Raw genomic sequence first — 22,967 nt, 5'->3', positions numbered from 1 at the left:
AAGAAGCGAGCGAAGCAGAAAATGGCTAATGCTGAACACAAAGTACGAGTGGCGACAGCGTTCAGAGGAAACAGAGAAACTGATTTGGACTTACAAGTTGGCGACGAAGTTACTGTGCTTGTTAAGGTGAGGCTTGGTGGTGTTTAACTATGTGAGATCCTGTGCATGGACAACTGTACTTGGGTACCCTGTGAACCGTTCTAAGATATCGATGGCAGTTCTCTCCCCACAAAAAAGCTTGTAAAGGAACTTGCGGCAACTCATGGAGAAATGGTGACTTAAGTTTCGTCTTTCCTTTCTCATTTTAGAAAGATGATTGGTGGCAAGGACGATGTAGAAGTAAAGTCGGATGGTTTCCTGGTAAGCTTTGAGTTTTTCACCTAGCCTCGGCAGGGCTCGAAAAATATTTGGATTACACCTTGCCCGTTGGGCAAGTAACCCTTAAGTTTTGCTTGCCCGGGGCACTTCCCTGCTTGCCCAAGTTTTCAAACTAATTAATAATTCATGAACAGAAATTTACCTGGATTTTACCTGGATTTGAGCATCAAAGGGCTAGCTTCGTTTTCGCGGTAGAAATATGCGACTTCTCAGTTTTCACGAACAATTTCTAAAGTTTTAATTAATATATCGCTGTTAATATATCGTGCTAGGCAACAACTTCTGAGCCGTGAGCGCGCGTCACGCAATCAACAAAACAACGCTATAAATAGGCCATTTTACAGTTGTGTACTTAGTTGCCAAGCCTTTGATTCAGAGTGAGGCTGAAGGTGGCCTTGTTGTGATAGAGACCTGTATCTACTTAGCATGATAACAAAGTGATTTACAATTGAAAGGCAGCAAGGTTTGTATCATAACAAGGTCAACCCTAGCCTCACTCCCATTCAAAGGCTTGGCAACCAAGCACACAACTGTAAAATGGACTATTGAAATTTTCGTCAAGCTTCATCTAAACACTTGATTACCCTTGGGCCTAAAGCTTACTTTTTCTTCTCAAAATCGTTATCAAAAAGTTAGTCGGCGAACGGCTTGCCCGCTGGGTCCTTGCCCGTCGGGCAAGGAAGGAGAGAAAGTTACTTGCCCGAAGGGAAAATCTACTTGTCCCGGACGACCTGACGGGGGTTTTTTCGAGCCCTACTCGGTTGTTCGTTAGGTGAATAACGCTATCCGCTGGATAAATCTACATCGAGTGGATAGTGCAGTACGTTTTGTTAACAGCTATCCGTTGGATGGCGTTATCCGCCCTTTGAACAACTAGGCCTTGATGTTTACCTGTTACCTTGTAGTAAACAAGTAAATTAGCCACTTGGCAGTAAGTCTGATTGTGTTTATCTCTGGTGTTTGCAGCCACCTGGGTCTGTTTTCTTTTACCAGCATTTTGATAAGGCTTCAAGCTCGTGTTTTTTCCTAATAGCACTCATACCCTGTATTTGGCCATATTTACTGGACAGTCTTGGTCAAAATTTCCTTATGCGAGAAGTTCTGTCTATGGAAACGAGTGAAAAGGCAATCGACGAGTGATCGCGGAGATCAGTTTCCTGAAAGCTGCAGTTTTCTGCTCACTCCCTCTTTTGGCCGTCTCCGCTGACTGAGAGCTTGGGGTGGGCTTGGTCAATGACGCTTATGTCTTTTATCGTTTATAGCCTCTCACGTGATCTTAAGAACAGTAAAGGCTGTTCCAGATTATGGAAAACACGGATCAAGGAAATCCACTGCGGGGACCAGTGGGGAAAGCCCCTCCCCCTCCACCATAGGCAATGGGGACGAAAATGCTAACAATAAGGTACACGGATTATGTTTAATGCTTTTATTGCTAAATGGCTTTTATTGATTGGCGTAAAACCAAGGCTAAAGTTATTACAACAGCCAATCAGAAGAAAGGAAATGTCATAAGGAGCAAATGAGATCTCAAAGTGAAAACAATCAAACTGTCTCAAGCGCGGGAAAACGCGTGCGACCAAGTTGTGATTGGTTTTCAGTTTTGCATCTGACTGGTTGAGAGGTCGACGCGAGTTTTCTGGACCAATCACGGAGCGAAGTAAAGCAAAACCGACAAAACTCTGGATTACTTTCGACACTCGATGTATAATTGCTCCAATCATGGGGGGCACATTCTTTAATATAACCTTTAAAAAATTCGCGACAAAGAGGGGTGGTAGCATAGTGATTGGCGCGTTGAACTCTGGGTAGAGAATAACCAGTTTGAGCCCTGCGTGGGTCATTGTTTTGTGTTCCTGGATAAGACACTTGGTGCCGTTTATTTAAAAAAAGTTTAAACAAAACCGCGTTCTAAGCCATCTTCAATTTAGCCGAAACTTTTATCTGAACATTTATTTTTATGATCATGAGAGCCGAAAGTAAGTAATGAAAGGACATTTATTTGATTAGATCAACTCTCAAAAGAGAATCACTGAGGCCCGCTTCTTGCGTAAAACTGCGGTTTGAGTTAGACCTCATGTAAATTACAATTACACGTAATTTTCACAATTACAGGTACAAGATCTTGTCACGGAAAAAAGCTCGTCTTCTTTGGGTCGAAAAGAAAACACTTTCTTTCGTGAAAGATCCTCCACATCAGGCAGCCAAGTGCCGTAAGTAGAACACGCTTTGAAAAGTCTTTAAACCCCAGAGCACCCGAGATTAGACTGTTAATTCTCCCGTCTAGCTGCAACACATTTACTTATAGATCAGTAAGGAGAATTTGATGTTAGATCAAGATAAAAACCTCTACCTGATAAGTTTGAGTATTCTCATGAATACTGAATAATGCTGTCATTTGATTTGGTTATTTTTTTTTCAGTAGTACACCGCCAGCTGTGAGAGGCCGGGTAGGTACCGTTTTGTGTATTGTTCGAACAATACCTTTACCTTCACAGCTGTTAATCTAAGACCCTTTTTGTCACTCTTAGGTGAAACTGAAAAAAACTGGTGACTGGAGAAGGGAAATTCTTGGGGACATGACTGTGATGAACGCAGAGGAGGTAGCGTATTGGGTGTATTTGATTTTAATTCTGTTTCAAAGCTACTCGATCCTTTTTCTCCGCCAAGAGTCCCCAAACCTCGCCAAAGTTCTGCACGTTTCTAAGCTTGTCTCACCTTGTTCCATAAGCGTGGAATATGAATTTTAAAATCTTTCCATAGGAGATTGAAATTTGAAAAAATCCGAAATCGGGCATAACAACAATAACAAATGTAACTGTTCATTTAAACCCTGCATTTACATTTTTATACATTAATAACTAAAATAAATACAGATAGTACTTGTCGCCCCAAGTTAGCACAAGGGGCTTGATGGAACCGTCTAGAATCAGCCGAAGCCACCCGAAATTGGACAGAACTGTCCGAAATGAAAGGGAATTGTCGAGGTTTGATGGAAACGTCCGAAATCGGATGAAATCGCCCAAAATTAGACGGAGTCACCCGAAATTGGAAAAAGCTGTCCGATTGAGAGGGAGGCGTTCAAGTTTGACGGAACCGCCCAAAATTGTCCCAAGTTAGGCGGAGCCACCCTAAATCAGGGAAATGTCCCTATGAGACGATATTTTCTGTAATCGTCCAAAATTAGACGGACCTCTCCAATATCAGGTGGAAGCGTGCAAATTGAGGCTGCACCGTTCAAAATCGGACGAATCCGTAAGCGATCGCCAATTTTAACAAACTTTGTACATATTGAAAGAGTAGAACACTATTATTGATTTAGTAACTCTTCTTTGTGCTGTCTTCCAGTTACGGGAATTGAATAGCATTATGAGAGCGGAGCTTAGAACGCCGACAGGACTTCGTTCAAAGAGACTGGTAAATTACTTTCATTAAATATCTTTTATTTCAACTTATGTAGTATAGCTAATTTTCAACTGGATGCCTAAGGTGATGCAGAATTTCGCTGGTTTTGCTACACCTCGCCCTATGATTGGTTCAGAAAATTCGCACCAATTGTTTAACCAATCAGATGCAGAACTGAAATCAATCGCGACTTGGTGACCTGCATTTTCCCGCTCTTTAGACAGTTTTCTTGCTCTTACTTTGATTTTTCGCTGGCTCCTTGTAATACTCTTTGATTTTGGTTTAACTGCACTCTAAGTGCACACAAGAAAAATTTCTAATCGTCATATGTAAGCTACATCAAGGTTTGTAGATCTATAGCCAGCAGAGCAGGCGTAATTTCGGCGATTGAGTGGTCATTGTTTTCTAAGCGAAAAATATTGGCCGTCAGCGGTAGGCTGGGGAGAGAGAGAAATTTGTACCAAGGGGTGAGCGACAGTAAAAAAATTAAAGAGGGGGATAAGGTTGGGGGAGTGAATATCATTATTATTATTATTATTATTACTATTATTATTATTATTATTGTTGTTGTTGTTGTTGTTGTTGTTGTTGTTGTTGTCGTCTTTTTGCCCCTTCCCGCCCCTCCCCTACCGTAGACTAACTCCAACTTAGACATTTCCGGTTGAATAGACGATCGGGCACTTCTTTTAACTCGCCCGAAGAAGACGCCTGCACCGCAAGCTATTAGATCTACAAAAGTTTTTTTTTTCAGGTTTGTTATTTCCAATCCGATATTCCTCTCCAACCTTGGCCATCCCTGCTCCCTTATAACATATTCCTGCTCCCTTGATGTTCCCCTACTCCATCAACTCTTTCACTCCCGAGATCTAAGTACCAATTCTTCTCACTGTCTACCATACGTTTCTTATAAATATGATCTGAGAATTTGGTGATCAATCAAGCAGCATCTTTAGGTTGATATATGTCTTGTTCTTATTACCTTCCTTCTTGACAATTTATTGATATTTTAAGGGGAAATTATTTATTGGTCAGCCCCATGGAGTGAAAGGTATTTTGGGAACTGTTAACGATGAGTATTACTTTACATGCTTGCTATGGTGGTATTTTTCTTTCAGGGTCCACTAAGATTGAGCGGCGACGATGACTCTATGAGGTTGGGTCTGAATAATGTGTTTTGTTGTCTGTCATCTTTGTTACTCTTTACTGATCGGGTCGTTCACACTTTAACTCCAAAGATCTGACTGTTAATTCTCAACTCTAGCTGCTGCACATTTTCTTGTTGATTAGTTACGAGAATTTGTTAGATCTAGATAACAATTTCTACCTGATAAGTTTGAGTATTCTCATTACCTGTTTGCTGGATAATGTATGGATATTTTAGGGAGAAGTTACATGTTAATCACTTCCAGGAGTTAGAGGGTTAAAGATTAATTTGCAATTTCTTTTCCTTCATTTTCCAACTAGGGAATGTGCCATTAGTGAAGACCATGAGCTCGCGGATATTAACCAAGGTGAGAACGTGTATCGTTGAAACTTGAGTGATGTAACATCTGGATAGGGTTGGAATCCTCTTAATGGAATGCAGAAGTGGTTATAGGGCAAGGGAGAGGGCAGGAGTCCTCCACATTTTTGGATTTAACAATAAATTCTAAAGGAGTTTGAATCATATTAAATATATGACAGACAGAGAGGGGAATTCTTCTTCAGGACCCAGTTGTTCCAAGGCCGATTAGCGGTAACCCAGGATTAAAATTTTATCCAGATTTCTTTATTTCTTTGTGCAAAAGCCTTTATACATTTTATACATTTTCAGTTGCGAACAAACCTTCGATCAATTTTTCAAACACATCGTTTTTATTTTTGGGCTTTTCTTTTTCAGGTCGACCAAACAGTGCTCTGGATCCCAGGCCCTACTCTGCGCGATATTTAGGCAGGTCTAGTAGTCCACGGTTTAGTCAGAATTCAGTTGGTCCTTTGAACAGATTACGAACCGAGAGTGGAAGTAGCAGTGAGCGGTCGCCATCATCAGCAAAGATACCTACGGTAGAGGTACGTGTTAGCTCAGGGAATTAACTTATTAACCCTTTAACTATTAAGATCTGGTTGTTAATTCTATCCTCTAGCTGCTACACATTTCCTTATAAATTAGTCATTTTTAGAGAATTTGGTGTTCGATCAAGATAACAACTTCTACCTGATAAGTTTGAGTATCCTCATTACCTGTTTGCTGGATAATTTATGGATATTATAGGGAGAAGTCAGATGCTAATCATTTCAGGGAGTTATAGAGCTAATGCTCATTCGTGATGAATAATAGGAGAGATTTTCTCATGTAACTTTTTATGCATTTCCTTTTGATTTTTTGTTTTGTTTCTGTTTTTGTTTTTAGTTTTTCAGTCCCGGTACCCCGACCCCACCCTCCACAACCACAGAGCAACTCACGTCCTCGTCAGCAAATAGTGCCAGGCTCTCTTCCAGCCCAAAATTGTCACCGAAGGAAAAGAGACCTGCGGAGAAACCGAAAAATGGCGAGATGCCAGAGTGGATGAAAAATTTTGTCGAAACAAACAATTTAATTGTCGGTCAAGATATCAAGCTGGATGACTCAAAAGCCGCGGGAAGACGGCGCTCGTCAACTTCTCCATCCGGCACAGGAACTACAAAATCTGGAACTAAAACTAAAACGGGAAGTAAATCCTCCGGATCGGGATCACCGAGGGGTTCTGGAGGTACTAGCGGGACAAAATCCCGCACGTCTCCTGGTGTTCCTAAGAAAGGAGGGACAAGTCTCGTTGGATCCCGAAGTTCCGGAGGAAGGCCTGTCACACCGGGTAAAGCAGCTAATAGGCAATCCCTGTCTTAATGCTTATTTTAATTAGAAGATAGAGATCGTCGCTGAATGAGATTAGCTGGTCACGCTACGTTTTTGCGTGACATAAAAGATTAAAACGAGGGTGACCTTCTCCTGGTCACACAATTGCAACCGTCGTGGAGAAAAGGGGAGGTTCAAATTTATGTCATGCCCAGGAGTTTTTCTGTTCAATCCTACTAATGATGTTTAAGCGTATTCCTCAGGGGTGGGGCAAGAATCACTGTTCGCACTATGTCTGTGGTGAGCTACTAGTCGGGAGGACTCTCTCCAGTCCCCTCCTAAAGAGAGAAAGACTCGTCCAAGTTAGTGTAACGTACATAAGATAACTTATTTCTCTATTTTGTAGATTTATTTCATGTAGTTAGTCAAGTACAGTCTAGCTTTTTCTTCTAAAGTATTTGATATTAAAAGAATTATAAGAACACTGTTTCATCTTTGTATTTCTCTCCTAATCTCGTGCCCAGATCCCACCTTGTAACTGTAACTGGCAACTGCTTGGCCGTGGAAGGTCTAGTTACGGGACTTTCCCCCCCCCCCCCCCCCTTTATCTTTGCATGAACTTTTCATCGTCTGCCACACATCCCCCACATTGAAACTTTGTGTATTCTTTCTTTTTCTAATGGAAACGTCTTGTGCGCTGTCTTTAGTGTTCAATTGTTTTTGTGCTTTTTTTTTTCTTACATAGTAGGTTTTGGTTTTCTGTGCTTTTAATTCCCTGCCTTTTTTTAGCGCTTTCTATTTGGCTTTCCATGCAACCCCACCACTCGTTTCTCTGAAAACACTTCTTTTGTGCGTGACCCTGTCATCCTTTTAAATTTCTCCAGTTGGGATGTTCATGCTATCATACACATGGGCCAAAATGGATATTTTCCTGACAACTCTTGTGGGCTGAGGGAATGCCCTCCGAATATTGAAACAATAGAATTTAGTTAAAAAGAAAAAGGGTTGAGCAAGGGTAAGGGTTATGCAGTGGTCCATGAAAGCTCATTACCAAATTTCTATTATTGCAATATTCATGCGTTTCTTTCTCAGTGAAATGGGGAAATTCCTGACAATATATGGCTCGTTACAAAGAGTGTGATTCGTTGTGTATTGTATGCAAGTCCATAAGCTACGACTCTTGTGCGCTGAGAAAATCGTCTCTGAATATTAAAACAATCGAAATTCTTTAATGAGTTTTTGGTTAATCTGGAAGACCCACTAACTAAAACGAGCTTTCAACTCGAAAAAAGGGAATTCCTGCACAATTTATAGCTCGTTAAGAGCGTGATTAGCTGTGTATTGTATGCGGATGTCAAAGCTACAGATCTTTTATGGGCCAAGAAAATCCTCTCTAAATATTAAAACAATAGAATTTTGTTCATGCGATTACATCTCTACGAAAACAGGGAATTCCTTGACAATTTATAGCTCGTTAGAAATAGCGTGATTAGCTGTGCGTCTGTGCAAGTCTCAAAGCTACCGCTCTTTTGTGCGCCGAGAAAATCCTCTCTGAATATTAAAACAATAGAAATTTGTTAATGAGCTTCTCGTTAACCTAGAAGAACCACTAACTAAAACGAGCTTTCACCTTGAAAAGGGGGCTGTTCCTGAACGAACTATAGCTCGTTACAAAAGGGAGTGATTAGCTATGTATTGTGTGCAAGTTTCAAAGCCAAAGATATTTTGTGAGCCGAGAAAATACTCTCTGAATATTAAAACCATAAACTATTGTTAATGCACTTATATCTATGTGAAAACGGGGAATTCCTTAACAATCTATACCTCGTTAGAAAGAGCGTCATTGGCTGTGTATTGTGTGCAAGTGTCAAAGCTACAGCTCTTTTGTGCGCCGAGAAAATACTCTCTGAATATTGAAACAATAGAAGTTTGTTAATGAGCTCTTGGTTAATCTGGCAGACCCACTAGCTAAAACGAGCTTTCAGCTTCACTAACAAATTCTATTGTTTTAATACTCAGAGAGGAATTTCTCAGCCCACATGCGATTATATACTAAATATAAAACAATTTCTAGCTCGTTATAAAGGGCATGATTAGCTCTGCATTGTGTGCTAATCTCAAAGCTACAGCTCTTTTGTGAGCCGAGAAAATCCTCTCTGAATATTACAAACAATAGAAATTCGTTAATGAGCTCTTGGTTAATCTGGAAGACCCACTAGCTAAAGCGAGCTTTCAGCTTCACTAGCATAATTCTATTGTTTTAATACTCAGAGAGTATTTTCTCTGCCCACATGCGATTATATATTAAATATAAAACAATTTCTTGCTCGTTATAAAGGGCATGATTAGCTCTGTATTTTGTGTTAATCTCAAAGCTACAGCTCTTTTGTGAGCCGAGAAAATCCTCTCTGAATATTACAAACAATAGAAATTCGTTAATGAGCTCTTGGTTAATCTGGAAGACCCACTAGCTAAAACGAACTTTCAACTTCACTAGCATAATTCTATTGTTTTAATACTCAGAGAGTATTTTCTCTGCCCACATGCGATTATATATTAAATATAAATAGCTCTTTATTGTGTGCTAATCTCAAAGCTACAGCTCTCTTGTGAACCGAGAAAATGCTCTCTGAATATCAAAACAATGAAAATTTGTTAATGAGGTGTTGGTAAATCTGGAAGAACCATTAGCTAAAACAGATTTTCTCGGCGCACATAAGAGATGTAGCTTTGACACTTGCACAGAATACACAGCTAATCGCGTTCTTTTTAACGAGGTATTTATTGTCAAGGGATTCCCCACTTTCGCAGAGATATTAGCGCATAAACTAAATTTTATCAAACAACAAACATATGAAATACATATATATGAACTGCGGTTATGAAACGTATATGTGCACGATCCTTCGCAGTAATTACTCGATATACTCGCAGAGGTCAGTGGTTCGAATCCCGTACAGGCCTGAATTTTTTTCAGGTCTGATTTTCACTATTGCTTAAATAGTGCTTTACTGCGAAGGATCGTGCACATATACGTTTCATAACCGCAGTTCATATATATGTATTTCATATGTTTGTTGTTTGATTTTATCATCCACGGGTTTATGTCGAATTAATTTGATGGCCTGCTCCCAGTTGGCTTGTTAGCTCAATTGGTAGAGCGCTGCACTAGTATCGCAGAGGTCAGTGGTTCGAATCCCGTATAGGCCTGAATTTTTTTCAGGTCTGATTTTCACTATTGCTTAAATAGTGCTTTACTGCGAAGGATCGTGCACATATACTAAATTTTATGTTTTTTACATTCAGAGAGGATTTTCGCTTTGACACTTGCACACAATACACAGCTAATCACGCCCTTTCTAACCTGGCATTAATTGTCCAGGAATTCCCCTTTTTCGAGCTGAAAGCTCGTTTTAGTTAGTGGGTCTTCCAGATTAACCAAGAGCTCGTTGACGAATTTCTATTGTTTCAATATTCAGAAAGGATTTTCTCGGCGCACAAAAGAGCTGTAGCTTTGAAATTAGCACATGAGCAATATGAGCCGTAGCACACAATACAGAGCTAATCATGCCCTTTATGACGAGCTGGAAATTGTTTTATGTTTAATATATAATCGCATGTGGGTCGAGAAAATACTCTCTGAGTATTAAAACAATAGAATTTTGCTAGTGAAGTTGAAAGTTCGTTTTAGCTAGTGGGTCTTCCAGATTAACGAAGAGCTCATTGACGAATTTCCATTGTTTGTAATATTCAGAGAGGATTTTCTTGGCCCACAAAAGAGCTGTAGCTTTGAAATTAACACACAATACAGAGCTAATCGTTCCCTTTATAACGAGCTGGAAATTGTTTTATATTTAATATATAATCGCATGTGGGCAGAGAAAATACTCTCTGACTATTAAAACAATAAAATTTTGCTAGTGAAGTTGAAAGTTCGTTTTAGCTAGTGGATTTTCCAGATTAACCAAGAGCTCATTAACGAATTTCTATTGTTTGTAATAGTCAGAGAGGATTCAAGTTGGCCCACAAAAGAGCTGTAGGTTTGAGCTAATCATGCCCTTTATAACGAGCTAGAAATTGTTTTATATTTAATATATAATCGCATGTAGGCCGAGAAAATCCTCTCTGGGTATTAAAACAATAGAATTTTGCTAGTGAAGCTGAAAGCTCGTTTTAGCTAGCGAGTCTTCCAGATTAACCAAGAGCTTATTAACGAATTTCTATTGTTTCAATATTCAGAGAGTATTTTCTCCGCGCATAAAAGAGCTGTAGCTTTGACACTTGCACACAATAAACAGCCAATGACGCTCTTTATAACGAGGTATAAATTGTTAAGGAATTCCCCGTTTTTGCATAGATATAAGCACATTAACAATAGTTTATGGTTTTAATATTCAGAGAAGACTTTCTAGGCTCACAAAAGATCTGTAGGGTCTTCCAGATTAACCAAGAGCTTATTAACGAATTAATATTTTTATTGTTTTAATATTCAGAGAGGATTTTCTCGGCCCACAAAAGATCTGTAGCTTTGAAACTTGCACACGATTCCCAGCTAATCACGTTCTTTCTAACGAGCTCTAAATTGTCTAGAAATTCTCCTTTTTCGAGTTGAAAGCTTGTTTTAGCTAGTGGGTCTTCCAGATTAACCAAGAGCCTATTAACAAATTTCTTTTGTTTTATTATTGAGAGGATTTTCTCGGTGCACAAGAGAGCTGTAGCTTTGACACTTGCACACAATACACAGCTAATCACTCTCTTTCCAACGAGCTATAAATTGTCACAGGAATTCCCCTTTTTTTGCAGAGATATAAGCGCATGAGCAAAATTCGATGGTTTTAATATTCAGAGAGGATTTTCGCTTTGACACTTGCACACGATACACAGCTAATTACGCCCTTTCTAACGACCTATAAATTGTTCAGGATTTCTCCTTTTTGGAATTGAAAGCTCGATAGCTCGTTAGAAAGGGCGTGATTAGCTGTGTATTGTGTGCAAGTGTCAAAGTTACAGCTCTTTTGTGGGCCGAGAAAATCCTCTCTGAATGTGGAAAGAATAGAATTTGGTCGGTAAGATAGAAAACTAGGGTTATTTCGTGCCCCCCTCAAAAAACTCATCATCTCGTATTTATGGGTTTACAAGTCAGTGAAAAGGGGGTAATTCAGCAGAATTTAAAGTACATGTCTTGTGGGAGCTAAGAAAATAACTTCGGAATATAGGGAAAATTGACTAGTATACAAAGAAATACAAGGCTCAAGAACTAAATTGTATTGTTTTTAATATTCACAGGTTGACGTTTCTGCTACGTTTCAAAGTCACGGCAGTTATATCTGCGTGAAAATAGAAACGTGGTGAAGCAATTGGTTCTCTTTAAAAAGTCACAGGCCTGTGAACAATCTGTTTATTCTAAAGTTCAGAATGATAGAGTTAGTGAGACTTTCAAATGCCTGTGCGTTTTAAGGGTTTTAAGTTCGTAAATATCATTGAAAGCAAAGTGGAATATAAATCAAACGTTTTAAAAATTTTATTGATGATGATGTCATTCCAGCCGAGTGTCCATATTTTTTAGGAGATTTTCCACATGTTGTAAATTGTTCCCACAATCTTTGTTTACATAACAGTGAATACTTGTGGAAGTCCCCAAGTGTTTCCGATGAGTCTTCGTGAACGTCGTCGACCGGGGGTGATTCGAAGATTTAAACGAATGGCCATGTCATTTCAATGTTTTGCGCGTCATTTTATTCGCAATATTTACTCCGCTCATTTGAGGAAAAAGAAGCTGGGCGAGAGTAGGAGTGTTGACTTGAGTGTTTCTGGCTAAGTGTGCTTTATTTTCTTTTTCTTCTTCTGCTCGTAGAATTGTCCTGTTTTTGACTTCACAGATTTTATCAGCAGCGATAAGCTAAGGAAAGCGAAGCACAATCATTTTATGTGAATAAAAAAAATCCGGAGATTGGAAAGAGAGGCGGAAAGCTTCTAAACTACAAGTAGTCCGTCCTTTACAACGAAGTCCGTCGCGGACGCAAAAAATATCATGAAAGCACACTGCGAGGAACTCTGGGTATGCGCCTCACTCCCAGAACTTCGTTCGATGCGTAAACATCAATTTTCACTGACTTTTCTTGACTCGCGCGACAGACTTTGCCAAGAAGCAGGGACTGCTTGTAGTCTAGAGAGCTTCTGTAGTGGGTTAGGATGTTTGTGTAAAACCGCAAACTTACCTCGGATCTTTTCTGAGGCTTTGATCTCCTGTAATATCAGACAACATCAAAATATTTGAGAATACATAGATTGAAAAAAACTTACTGTACATTGGAAACTGCAAAAGAGCCACCTCTATAAGAAGACAGACACCTTTCTATAAAGCCTCTCTATATAAGCTGACTTGTCCCCAGTCCTTTTAAAAATGTGCGAAGCGATATAGTGAGGGAGAAGGGGGTGATGGAGAGGAGTTCTTTCCTTGTTTTTCTCCTAGCCCATTATGCGTCGCGCTCCCATACTGCTTACATTCGGAGACAACTGAGTACGAGTCCTCTCTATAAGAAGGAAAGTTGTTCTTCCCCGTGTCTTGGAAACCTTGAGCTCATTCCCACGAAAATGATGGGTTAGATAATAAGTCTCGACTATAAGTTATGATTTAAATGTACCCACCTGTTTTCTGGCCTGGCTGAGCTTTTTCAACTTCTGACCTTTCTCTTCTTTTCTGTCGTTCCACTAGAATTGTCTGCATGGCTTTAGTTTTCCTGTTGAAACAGAATCACGATATTGACACAGTAACCCTGGAGACATTGACGTTTTTGACCAACAAACCAAATTAAGGATAATGATAAAGAAATTACGCACCTCTGATTGGCTGAAAACGAGTGCATTTTCTATGTAACACGAGTGCAAATTACAAATTGCGTGCGCGCTGTCAAAATTGTGTCCGTCTTGACTTCCTTTAACACTTTTCTTCATGTAAATTATTGATAAGCAATAAAATGATTTCTCATGCAATTTGGTGTAAACAAGCACATTGTTGTCTTTTTTTAAAGACTAAAAATTGCACTCGCACTCCAAGCACGTGTCATTGTGTTTACTTAGAAAAATTAACTAGCGTTTATGTACAATAAATAGTCCCTTTTACAGTTGCAGGCTTGGTGGCCAAGCCTTTGAACAGGAGTGAGGCTAAGGGTGACCCTGTTGCGATAGAGACCTGTATCTAGTTAGCATGATAACAAAGAAATTTGCATTTGAAAAGCAGCAACATCCCCACCATGACAAGGTCACCCTAAGCCTCACTCCTGTTCAAAGGCTTGGCCACCTAGCCCACAACTGTAAAAAAGACTATTGCACGAGAAATCATGTTATTACCTACACTTACACAACAATTTACAATCACTCAGCAGACGGATCTTAAACTCCCCTTACTAATAAAAAACTACCATAGATAGGATACGATGAAGCAGGGAGAAATCCCATAATCATCCTACCTGTATTGTGGGTCTGAAGGATCCACAGCGAAGTGATGTGAAGTAAACAGCGCATCAAACCGAGAATCTTGTAGATCCACGTTGAAATTATCCTCCACAATTTCCTCATCCTTCGCTTTCCTTTTCCTCTTCTTTTTGCTCTTCTTCTCTTTTTCCATAATTCCTTTCAGGCTAAAATGCTGGCGGTCGTCTTTCTCGTCCATTAAAAGCAATTCAAGCTCCGCCTTGATTCAAAATAATTAACAGAAAAAATGTTATGTTTCATTTAGAAGTATACTTGAAAAAAAATTGTCTAAGATTAGTACTTTTAAAATGTTACCTTCATTGCGTGATCTTAATATTGATATCCCCTCCCTTGGTTTACTGTGTCGAGCCGACAGAGCGCACAAAACAAAGAATACACGAAGGCCAATCAGAAGAAAGGAAAATACCTTAATAGCCAATCAGAACTCAGTAAAACCAACAAAACAACCTAAAGCGCGGAAAAACGCGGGCAACCAAGTCGTGATTGGTTTTAGCTTTACATCTGATTGGTTGAGAGAATGGCTCAAGATTTTTGGACCAATCACAGAGCGAAGTAAAGCAAAAAAAACCAATGCAATCTCAAATTACTTTACGTGTGATGCACGATCCTCGCATTAGAGAGCGCTATTTATGCAATAGCGAAAACCAATAGCTCTACCAATTGAGTTCTCAATTGGTAGAGCGCTGCACTAGTATCGCAGAGGTCAGTGGTTCGATTCCCGTACAGGCCTGATTTTTTTCAGGTCTGATTTTCGCTATTGCATAAATAGCGCTCTCTACTACGAGGATCGTGCATCATACGTATCTTATACCGCAGTTCAAAAGATATGAACTTCATATATACATTGTATCAAATTACTTTGACGCTCAATTGAAAATTGTTCTAACTACTATTCAGCTTGACATTCGTTCCTGTTACCCACCTTTGCCTTCTTTTCCTCTTCAGTTTCCTCAGCTTTCCGCTTCCTTCTTTTCTTCCCTTTTTCATTGGACACCTTGTCAGGTGTCTTTTTACTTTTTATATCGGTGCCAAGTTCTTGGCTGAAGAAAGGATCTGATAAATCAACATCTGAAGGAATGTCGTCACTCTCGTCGGAATCTCTGACTGTTGAACTAAAGTGCAAAAACATTTCTTTGATGCAGCCTTCATACATAAAAATACCCCTCAACCTCCCTTCCAAAAAAAAGAGAAACACCCCGGGGGACGGGATTGAAAGGTTACAGTTGTATGTTATCGGTGGTAAAAATCCACGAAAATGACTGCAACTTAAAGTTCCTGCCAGCATAAAAAGACTTCCGATTTCAATTCTCCTCTAAAATGGAAACGCCTGATTTCGCGTTACAAAACCTGTGAATGGTTTAAATGATCGTGGCTCATGAAAATCTTACACCACTCGACTTTCTTGCAAGATTTGTTACAAGAAAAAACTTGGACCCCCTCTAAAGCAATTCACTTCGCGGGAGCGACTGAGAACGAGTTTGGACTAGCCTGTGATCAGTTAATTTTTCTGATTGACCAAGACAGTATTTCTCCTTACAATATCAATACAATATCAATACAATATCAAGCAGACAAGTGATGAGAATAGAGAAAAATATCAACTTAGGGGTTACTATTTGATTGAATACCAAATACTCCAAACTAACATCATAGGAACTGTATGTCAGACAGTAAGGAGATTTAGTGATGATATCTTGGAGGTGAAAGAGACTAAGAGGAAATTCTATCACTTAAATTTCATGCATCAAAATTTATTATAACATAACTAAAGCAAAGCGTGCTCTGATTGGTTAATTCAGCATCTACTATTTGCCCATGGGTGCATGCTGCTGACGTGAGCAAATGCTGAGACTATTTTTCCACGCGCGCTTGTTTTTTCTGGTCACGAAAGATTTGTTAAATAAAAGGGAACTCTTGTTCCAATGTATCAATGTTGTGTTATAAAACAAAAGCTGAACGCCATATGGCGTTCACCATTTGTTAAATGGAAATGAACTGAATTGTCACTACATTTTAACACTGTTACCTCTGTAAGGATCTTACTTCACTCACTTGTTGTTTAGAGTTTCCTTCTCCTTTCGTTTCTCTTTCCTTTTTTCTCTTTTATTCTGTAAATATCTCTCCCATGGTGTCATCTGTGCTCTCTCTTTCTCTTTTAGCTTACTGGTCACCAGTTCTTGTGTAGTTTCTTGAAGGCCTGGTTCCCAAGTAATCTCTAACTCTTGATCTCTGTCTGACTTGCGCTCTTTGTCTTCAATCTCCTTTAAGAGTCCCTGTTACCATGATGATAAGTAATTTTCCAACATAAATTTAAGGAAGTGCTCCCCCTTCCCCACAAATTGAGTCACCAAGCCCCAATGTCTGTATGCCCCATGATGGATTGACTGAGATCACCTACCAACTATCAGACAATTGTAAAGCCACTAAATTTTTTCTAGTTAGTTGTGACTATGTGACTACAATAGAGGGCTACATGACTACATTTGGAGTAAGGTGACCCAGCTTGCAAAGGGACCTGGAACAAAGCAGTGTGACAAGGGGAGTGCTGTGACTAGCAGTAATGTGAAAACAGAGGAATCACATGGATCCTTGAACCTCCATAAGCTCCACTTCCTCCCCCTCCTCACTCTATAATGTTCAGGCCCAAGCATCTTTAAGTACAACTAGCAAAAACCTTTCAGAAAAGACTCAAGCTAAAAGTTTCAAGTAGTTGCTGTACCTTGTACTTTTCAATTTTCTTGTCCTCGTCATCAGACAAGTCATAATTACCATTCTCATTTTCTTCTGGTTCATCTTCATCCGAGGAGGATGCCAGATAGGCATTAAAATCCATTTCAAGTAAATCTTCTTTGGTGAATTTCCTCATGGTCGTTCTTTGTCGTCCAAGATCAGTTTCATCCCACGTTAATTTGACATTTGTTTGATGAAGAGCTGTTGTGCAAAACCTGAAAAAAGACAGAGAATATAAATGCTAGACTGAAAATAATTCAATAAAACACAAGCTCGGGCTGAAGGTTTTCTGAAACACACATTCAATCCCTGAGTCTTAAACTTACTCTGGTGCAGTATACATGCCCACAGCTGGTAGTTCTGTGGCTACGGAGTGGGGTTCCTGATCAAACTCCATATCTTCAGGGATGTACCTCAAGTCGAGTAAATTTCCACTCAGCTCAAATTCTGTTCCATCACATTCGTCATAGAGGACTTCTGCAGTCTCTGAACAAAAAGTTATATCCTTATGGAAAATTGGCATCATGTGCAGTTTTGAGCACAAACATTTGTATGAATTTTACAACTCAACACAATAAAGTTTTTTATAGAGTACAAATAACGCGTGAGACGAGTACAAATATCACGCGATATTTGTACTCCAGAAATATCCCCGAAATTCGCCCGCACTGAAATAGCAATTTGGCATGTTGGATAATAAATCTCTTAATTAAACATTTTGTTGTGTAGTATCGCTGAGTATTTTTACTCGTTGTTTGTATTTTGACTCACTCTACGGGCTCGTCAAAATACGGCACAACTCATACAAATACTCAGCTATACTACACAACAAATTGTCTAATATGATATATTTATTGAGACTTGAAAACTCTGATGGGTCAAGAGCATAAAGTCAATATACCATAGCGTGTGAAGTTGACATGAAAACCCAATATCGATGGCATATCCATGGTTATCATAACAAGTTCAAAGTCTGGTTAGTTTCCATGCCCCTCATCCCTGAAGTGTTCTCAAACTTTTGAAATTAAAAGAGATGTCTTCTTTACCAGATTCTTTTAAAAATGTCTAATATGACAATTATTAAATTTGGTTTTTGCATGATATCATAAGTTATCAAACCTCATGTCTCTGTTATTTGCCTCAGCCTTTGGCTTCAGCAGATAACTCAGACCTTGGAAGCGATAATTGATGATATCATGCTCAACTTCATCCAATAACTGCTTATTATTACGAAACAGATTTGTGTTACATGTACGCGTACCTTTTGAGTTGCACTCTACAACTGCATAGTAGTACCGTAGTCTGTTTAACTGGTATTGTCGCAGTTTTTCTGTTGAAAATGCAGACCCCTTAGAAAAAAACAAAAAGAAATTTAAGGAACTTAAAGCATTCTTTAAAGGTAGAATGTGTTCTATAATCAGTGCTTCTTTAAACATCTCATGCCAAATCAATCATCCAAAAACAACTTCAAACTGAATTGTGGAAGTTTTTAGTGTATTAGGGGGTTATGCTGTTCTATATAAACTTGCTAAAAGCTTATTGCCTAATTGCAACCTTAATATTTTATTATTAATTATATAGATATGCCCAAATCACCACTACTGGCCAAGACACCCAAACAGCCACAAGTGGACAAAATGGCCAAACGGCCACTAGTGGCAAAAATGGCCAAATGACAACTAGTATCCCAAATGGCCACTAGTTGCCAACATGCCCAAATGGCCACTAGTCACAAAAATGCCCAAGTGGCCACTAGTGGCCAAAATGCCCAAACAACCACTAGCGGCTAGAATACCTAAACAGCCACTATTGGCCAAAAAACCTCTAGTCTCCAAAATGCCCAAACAAACAATGGTGACAAAAATGCCCAAATGGCGACTAGTGGCAAAAATGCCCAAACGGCCACAAGTGGCCAAAATGCTCAAACAACCAATAGTCACCATAATTCCCAAACAGCTACTAGTGGCCAAAATGCCCAAATGGCCACAAGTAGCCAAAATGCCAAAACAGTCTCTAGTGGTAAACATGCCCAAACGGCCACTAGTGGCCAAAATGCCCAAACGGCCACTAGTGGCCAGAATGCCGAGACAGCCACTAGTGGCCAAAATGGCCAAACAGCCACTAATGGCAAAAATGCTGAAACAGCTACTTGTGGCTAAAATGCCCAAACGGTCACTAGCGCCAAAATGCCCAAACGGTCACTCGTGGCCAAAATGACCAAATGGCCTCTAGTGGCCAGAATGCCCAAATGGTCACTAGTGGTCAAAATACCCAAACAGCCACTAGAGGCCAAAATGCCTAAACGGCCACTAGTGGTCACAATGCCCAAATGGCCACTAGTGGCCAAAACGCCCAAATGGCCATTAGTGGTCAAAATGCCCAAATGGTCACTAGTGGTCAAAATACCCAAACGGCCACTAGAGGCCAAAATGCCTAAACGGCCACTAGTGGTCACAATGCCCAAATGGCCACTAGTGGCCAAAACGCCCAAATGGCCATTAGTGGTCAAAATGCCCAAATGGTCACTAGTCGCCAGAATGCCGAAACGGCCACTAGTGGCCAAAATGCCTAAACGGCCACTAGTGATCAAAATGCCCAAATGGGCATTAGTGGCCAGAATGCCCAAATGGCCACTAGTGGTCAAAATGCCCAAACGGCCATTAGTGGCAAAATTGCCCAAATGGCCACTTGTGGTCAAAATGCCCAAATGGCCACTATTGGCCACAATGCCCAAACGGCTACTAGTAGCCAAAATTCCCAGACAGTAACTACTGCCCAAAATGCCCAAATGGCTACTAGTGGCCAAAATTCCCAAATGGTTACTAGTGACCAAAATGCCCAAACGGCCACTAGTGGTAAAAATGCGCAAATGGCCACTAGTGGCGAAAAATGCCCAAACTACCACTAGTGGCCAAAATGGCCAAACAGCCACTAGTGGCAAAAATGCTCGACGGTCACTTGTGGCTAAAATGGCCAAACGGCCACTAGTGGCCAAAATGCCCAAATGGCCACTAGTGGTAAAAATGCACAAATGGCCACTAGTGGTAAAAATGCCCAAACTGCCACTAGTGGCCTAAATGCCCAAATGGCCATTAGTGGCCAAAATGCCTAAACAGCTACTAGTGGCCAAAATTCCCAAACAGCTGCTAGTGGCCAAAATACTCAAACAGCTACTAGTAGCCATAATGCCCAAATGGCCACTAGTGGCAAAAATGCCAAAATGGCCACTTATGGCCAAAATGCCCAAATGGCCACCAGTGGAACACCCAAACCGCCACTTGTGGGAAAAATGGCCAAACAGCAAACAACACAGCAAACTGATACCTAGAACAAATCTCAAAAACTTTAGCTTATTAGTCTTCCCACTGGTCAGAGTTTACAACTTCAAAGTATTACCTCTCTGTTTTTATCATCTTCTGCTTCATCATTGTCACTGACATTATCTTTAAGCTCTACTGGCCCTTGGGATTCCTCTTTTGCCATTTGTTCTAGTCCATATTCTGAGGGATAAATCTACATCACAAACAAACCAAATAATAAATAAATCAGAATTATAAGTAGAGCAAGAAAAACTAAGAAGGACTGACCCATGGATTTTTTTCACTTCTATTACCTTGACAGACTGAATGATACCTTCTCTGGGTTTGAAGGAGTTAAACAGGACTGAAAAAAAAAACAACAGAAGACAGATGTCAAAGACAGGTTTCCTTTTAGTTACAGTGTATGCTGTGCAGGATACACATAGTTTGTCAAAAAAAGATTTAGATGAAGTGACCGACAAGAATATTTCCTACCAAACAGGTCAGTGGCTGTCACTCTGTCCCAATCAAGATTGCACACAGCAAGACGTCTTGTAGCATCTTCTGTAATTTTGGTCGAAACACTCATTTCTCCCCAAGGATGCTCCACATCTTCCTAAGATGTGGATCAAGAAAGTTTTAAAAAAAAGCTTTGTCAAGAGAAATTATTGTTTTGAAATAGCTTAGTCCAAACCTGTTTTGTTTGAATTTGAGGAATGCCTTCACTCTCCTCATCTGATGAAGATTCTATGTCTCCTTCTCCCCTGAGAATGTCCACTTCTTCATTACCAGAGCTCACATCATCATCCTCATCAATGCCGTTGTCATCTTTGTGTCTCTTTTTGCTATCAATTTGTTTTAAATCTGAAATGCTTTCTTCAGTTCCTTCCTCGTCACTACTGTGGGATTTCTGAAGCTTCTCTGTTATCTTTTTGTTTTTCTGCGTAGGTCTTAATTCCTTCTTTTCTTTTCTAGACAAATAAATAACCATACAAACAAATCAGTCACTTGACAGTTTATTCGCATAGAGCCACAAACCCACCCTTAAACAAGACTGTAGTAGGAGCCAGCCAGTATTTTACAGAGGAAGATTTTAGAATATTATAACAGCAAGAACTCTCTAAGATGTTATATTCAAAATACTGTACAGTTATGAGACAGCCTACTGGTAAATCCTGCCTCAGACATGTTCAAGTTTTCCAGCAGGATGAAGAAAAAAAACTACTTGGTGGTACCTCTTCATTTTGTTTCTGACCATTGGCATCTTGACACCTTTCTTTTCAATCCCTTCTTCCCAGTCTTTTTTATCCTCTTCTGTAATGGAGAAAGAGTGAGGAAGGGAATGCACGATTAACTCCAGAAAAAATTTACTCAAATTAACCCTTTACACCCTAAAATCAGTATGCATATTCTCCATACTGTTCTCTATACATTTCCTAAGGTGCTGACAAGGAGAATTTGTTTAACATCCAAGAGCGTGTTTAGTTGTTGATCATTTCCTATATTCTCATGACCTTAATGAGTGATTCAGGGGTGATATTGTAAAGAGAAATTAGATGCTGGTCAAAGGGTTAATCTTCTTTGAGCTTCGGTGACAAACAGAAATTTAAATAAAAGTTATTAAAAGAAACAAATTATGATTGTCAAAGTTTTGCTTGAGTTCTTTCCTATACCTTTGTCTGATTCCTCTGACATTTCATAAAATTTGTGAAGATCTTCTTTAGATGTTCGTTGAACTTTTGAGCCACGCTTGTCAACAAAATCTGTAGATCAAAATAAATACATATTTTAATTCATTTTTATAATTTAATACGTCGTAATAATACATACGTTTGACAAAATCATAAAAATATGTTACATAACCTCTATCCAATATTTAATCATATTCTCCACTCCATCCTCTACACATTTGTTTTGGTACCGACAAGGAGAATTAATTTTGTTTGACAATCACTGGTGAATAACATCAAGTGAGAGGAAATTAAAATAGATTTCTTACATTTTGTTGTGAAGCTCGTATCCGTAAACATTTTCTGAAATCGTCCATCGATCTTAAGTTTCTTCTCCTTCTGTGAGATTTTCTGAAAAAGATACCACAAGAGCATGCTGATGTAGAAGAAGCTTCGATCAGAGTCTATCTGTAATCAAGTACTAGGGTAAAGCAAATTGATTTCTGACTTTGTGTTCCCTTTAAAATGAGTTTTTCGCGGAATCACTCACATGATTCAAAGGGAAAATGATGATTTAATCAAAGGCTTGAGTAGCTCGGGAAGTCAATCAAATGAAACAGTTGAATTCAAACCTTACTTTAAATCGCGGATCTTGAGTCACACGTGTGAATCTTTGGTCGGCTTCCATGTTCTATTTTCAGACGGGTTCTTTACGCGATTGTCAACTTCTTGAGTTAATCCACTATCGATAGACCAAAAGAACTAGGTCTATCTTTCATAGTAGAATTTAAGGGCCCGTTAAGGCGGTTAAAGGCGATCTTTTCGTAGAATTAATCAAAACAAACTACGAGTTGAAAACGAAAACGTCCAGGCATCCATTTGCTAGGTAACCACTCGTATTGCGCAAGAATTACCTTCTCCAGAGATTCAGGACTGGGGAACCCTGTGTTTTTCTAGCATTTGGAGGACGAAGGAGTTGGAAGGGGTCGCAAGACAGGTCAGCCCCCACTTTTCTAAAAAGGTTACAAAAGGTTATTTGCAAGGATGGTGCCAAAAAATAAATTGACTGACAAAAAAAGCAAAAGAGAAAAAGTCAGAAAAAAAGACAGAAGGATAAGAATAATTTTTAAAAACTGGATCATTCGATAACGCAATTCAAGACTTTCTATTGGCTCAGCCATT

At 39.5% G+C, this 22,967-nt stretch overlaps 2 protein-coding genes across 5 annotated transcripts in view; one reads left to right on the top strand and one right to left on the bottom strand.

The window, feature by feature from the left end:
- LOC111323367 (uncharacterized) overlaps positions 1 to 7,074 on the top strand; it is a 23,597-nt gene extending 16,523 nt beyond the window's left edge. For 3 of the 4 annotated variants that reach the window (XM_088745763.1, XM_088745761.1, XM_088745765.1), the window contains 11 exons: positions 1 to 126; positions 309 to 360; positions 1,641 to 1,780; positions 2,491 to 2,588; positions 2,798 to 2,825; positions 2,907 to 2,978; positions 3,724 to 3,792; positions 4,896 to 4,933; positions 5,245 to 5,291; positions 5,660 to 5,829; positions 6,170 to 7,074. The exon at positions 1 to 126 is cut by the window's left edge and continues 33 nt beyond it. In XM_088745763.1, coding sequence (XP_088601889.1) covers positions 1 to 126; positions 309 to 360; positions 1,641 to 1,780; positions 2,491 to 2,588; positions 2,798 to 2,825; positions 2,907 to 2,978; positions 3,724 to 3,792; positions 4,896 to 4,933; positions 5,245 to 5,291; positions 5,660 to 5,829; positions 6,170 to 6,643 — 1,314 coding nt within the window. In that variant the 3' untranslated portion in view covers positions 6,644 to 7,074. The remainder of the gene's footprint in view (positions 127 to 308; positions 361 to 1,640; positions 1,781 to 2,490; positions 2,589 to 2,797; positions 2,826 to 2,906; positions 2,979 to 3,723; positions 3,793 to 4,895; positions 4,934 to 5,244; positions 5,292 to 5,659; positions 5,830 to 6,169) is intronic. The other variant, XM_088745762.1, reaches the window with a different exon arrangement.
- Positions 7,075 to 12,255: 5,181 nt separating this feature from the next.
- LOC111323357 (ESF1 homolog) lies at positions 12,256 to 22,622 on the bottom strand. The gene is made up of 17 exons (XM_088745758.1): positions 22,423 to 22,622; positions 22,115 to 22,196; positions 21,789 to 21,878; positions 21,351 to 21,429; positions 20,810 to 21,086; positions 20,611 to 20,731; positions 20,430 to 20,479; positions 20,213 to 20,329; positions 18,078 to 18,165; positions 17,143 to 17,302; positions 16,806 to 17,031; positions 16,139 to 16,359; positions 15,009 to 15,198; positions 14,062 to 14,285; positions 13,241 to 13,332; positions 12,811 to 12,838; positions 12,256 to 12,491 (listed from the first exon to the last, which is right to left on the bottom strand). Exons 1-17 carry the CDS (start codon positions 22,471 to 22,473, stop codon positions 12,407 to 12,409), a joined length of 2,181 nt encoding a protein of 726 aa, XP_088601884.1. The 5' UTR covers positions 22,474 to 22,622; the 3' UTR covers positions 12,256 to 12,406.
- Positions 22,623 to 22,967: the final 345 nt, after the last annotated feature.

The sequence above is a fragment of the Stylophora pistillata genome, chromosome 14 (genome assembly GCF_964205215.1).
Source record: "Stylophora pistillata chromosome 14, jaStyPist1.2, whole genome shotgun sequence".
Taxonomy (NCBI): Eukaryota; Metazoa; Cnidaria; class Anthozoa; order Scleractinia; family Pocilloporidae; genus Stylophora; species Stylophora pistillata.
Note: the sequence above shows the minus strand (reverse complement) of the source record. Positions and strands in the feature narration are given on the sequence as shown.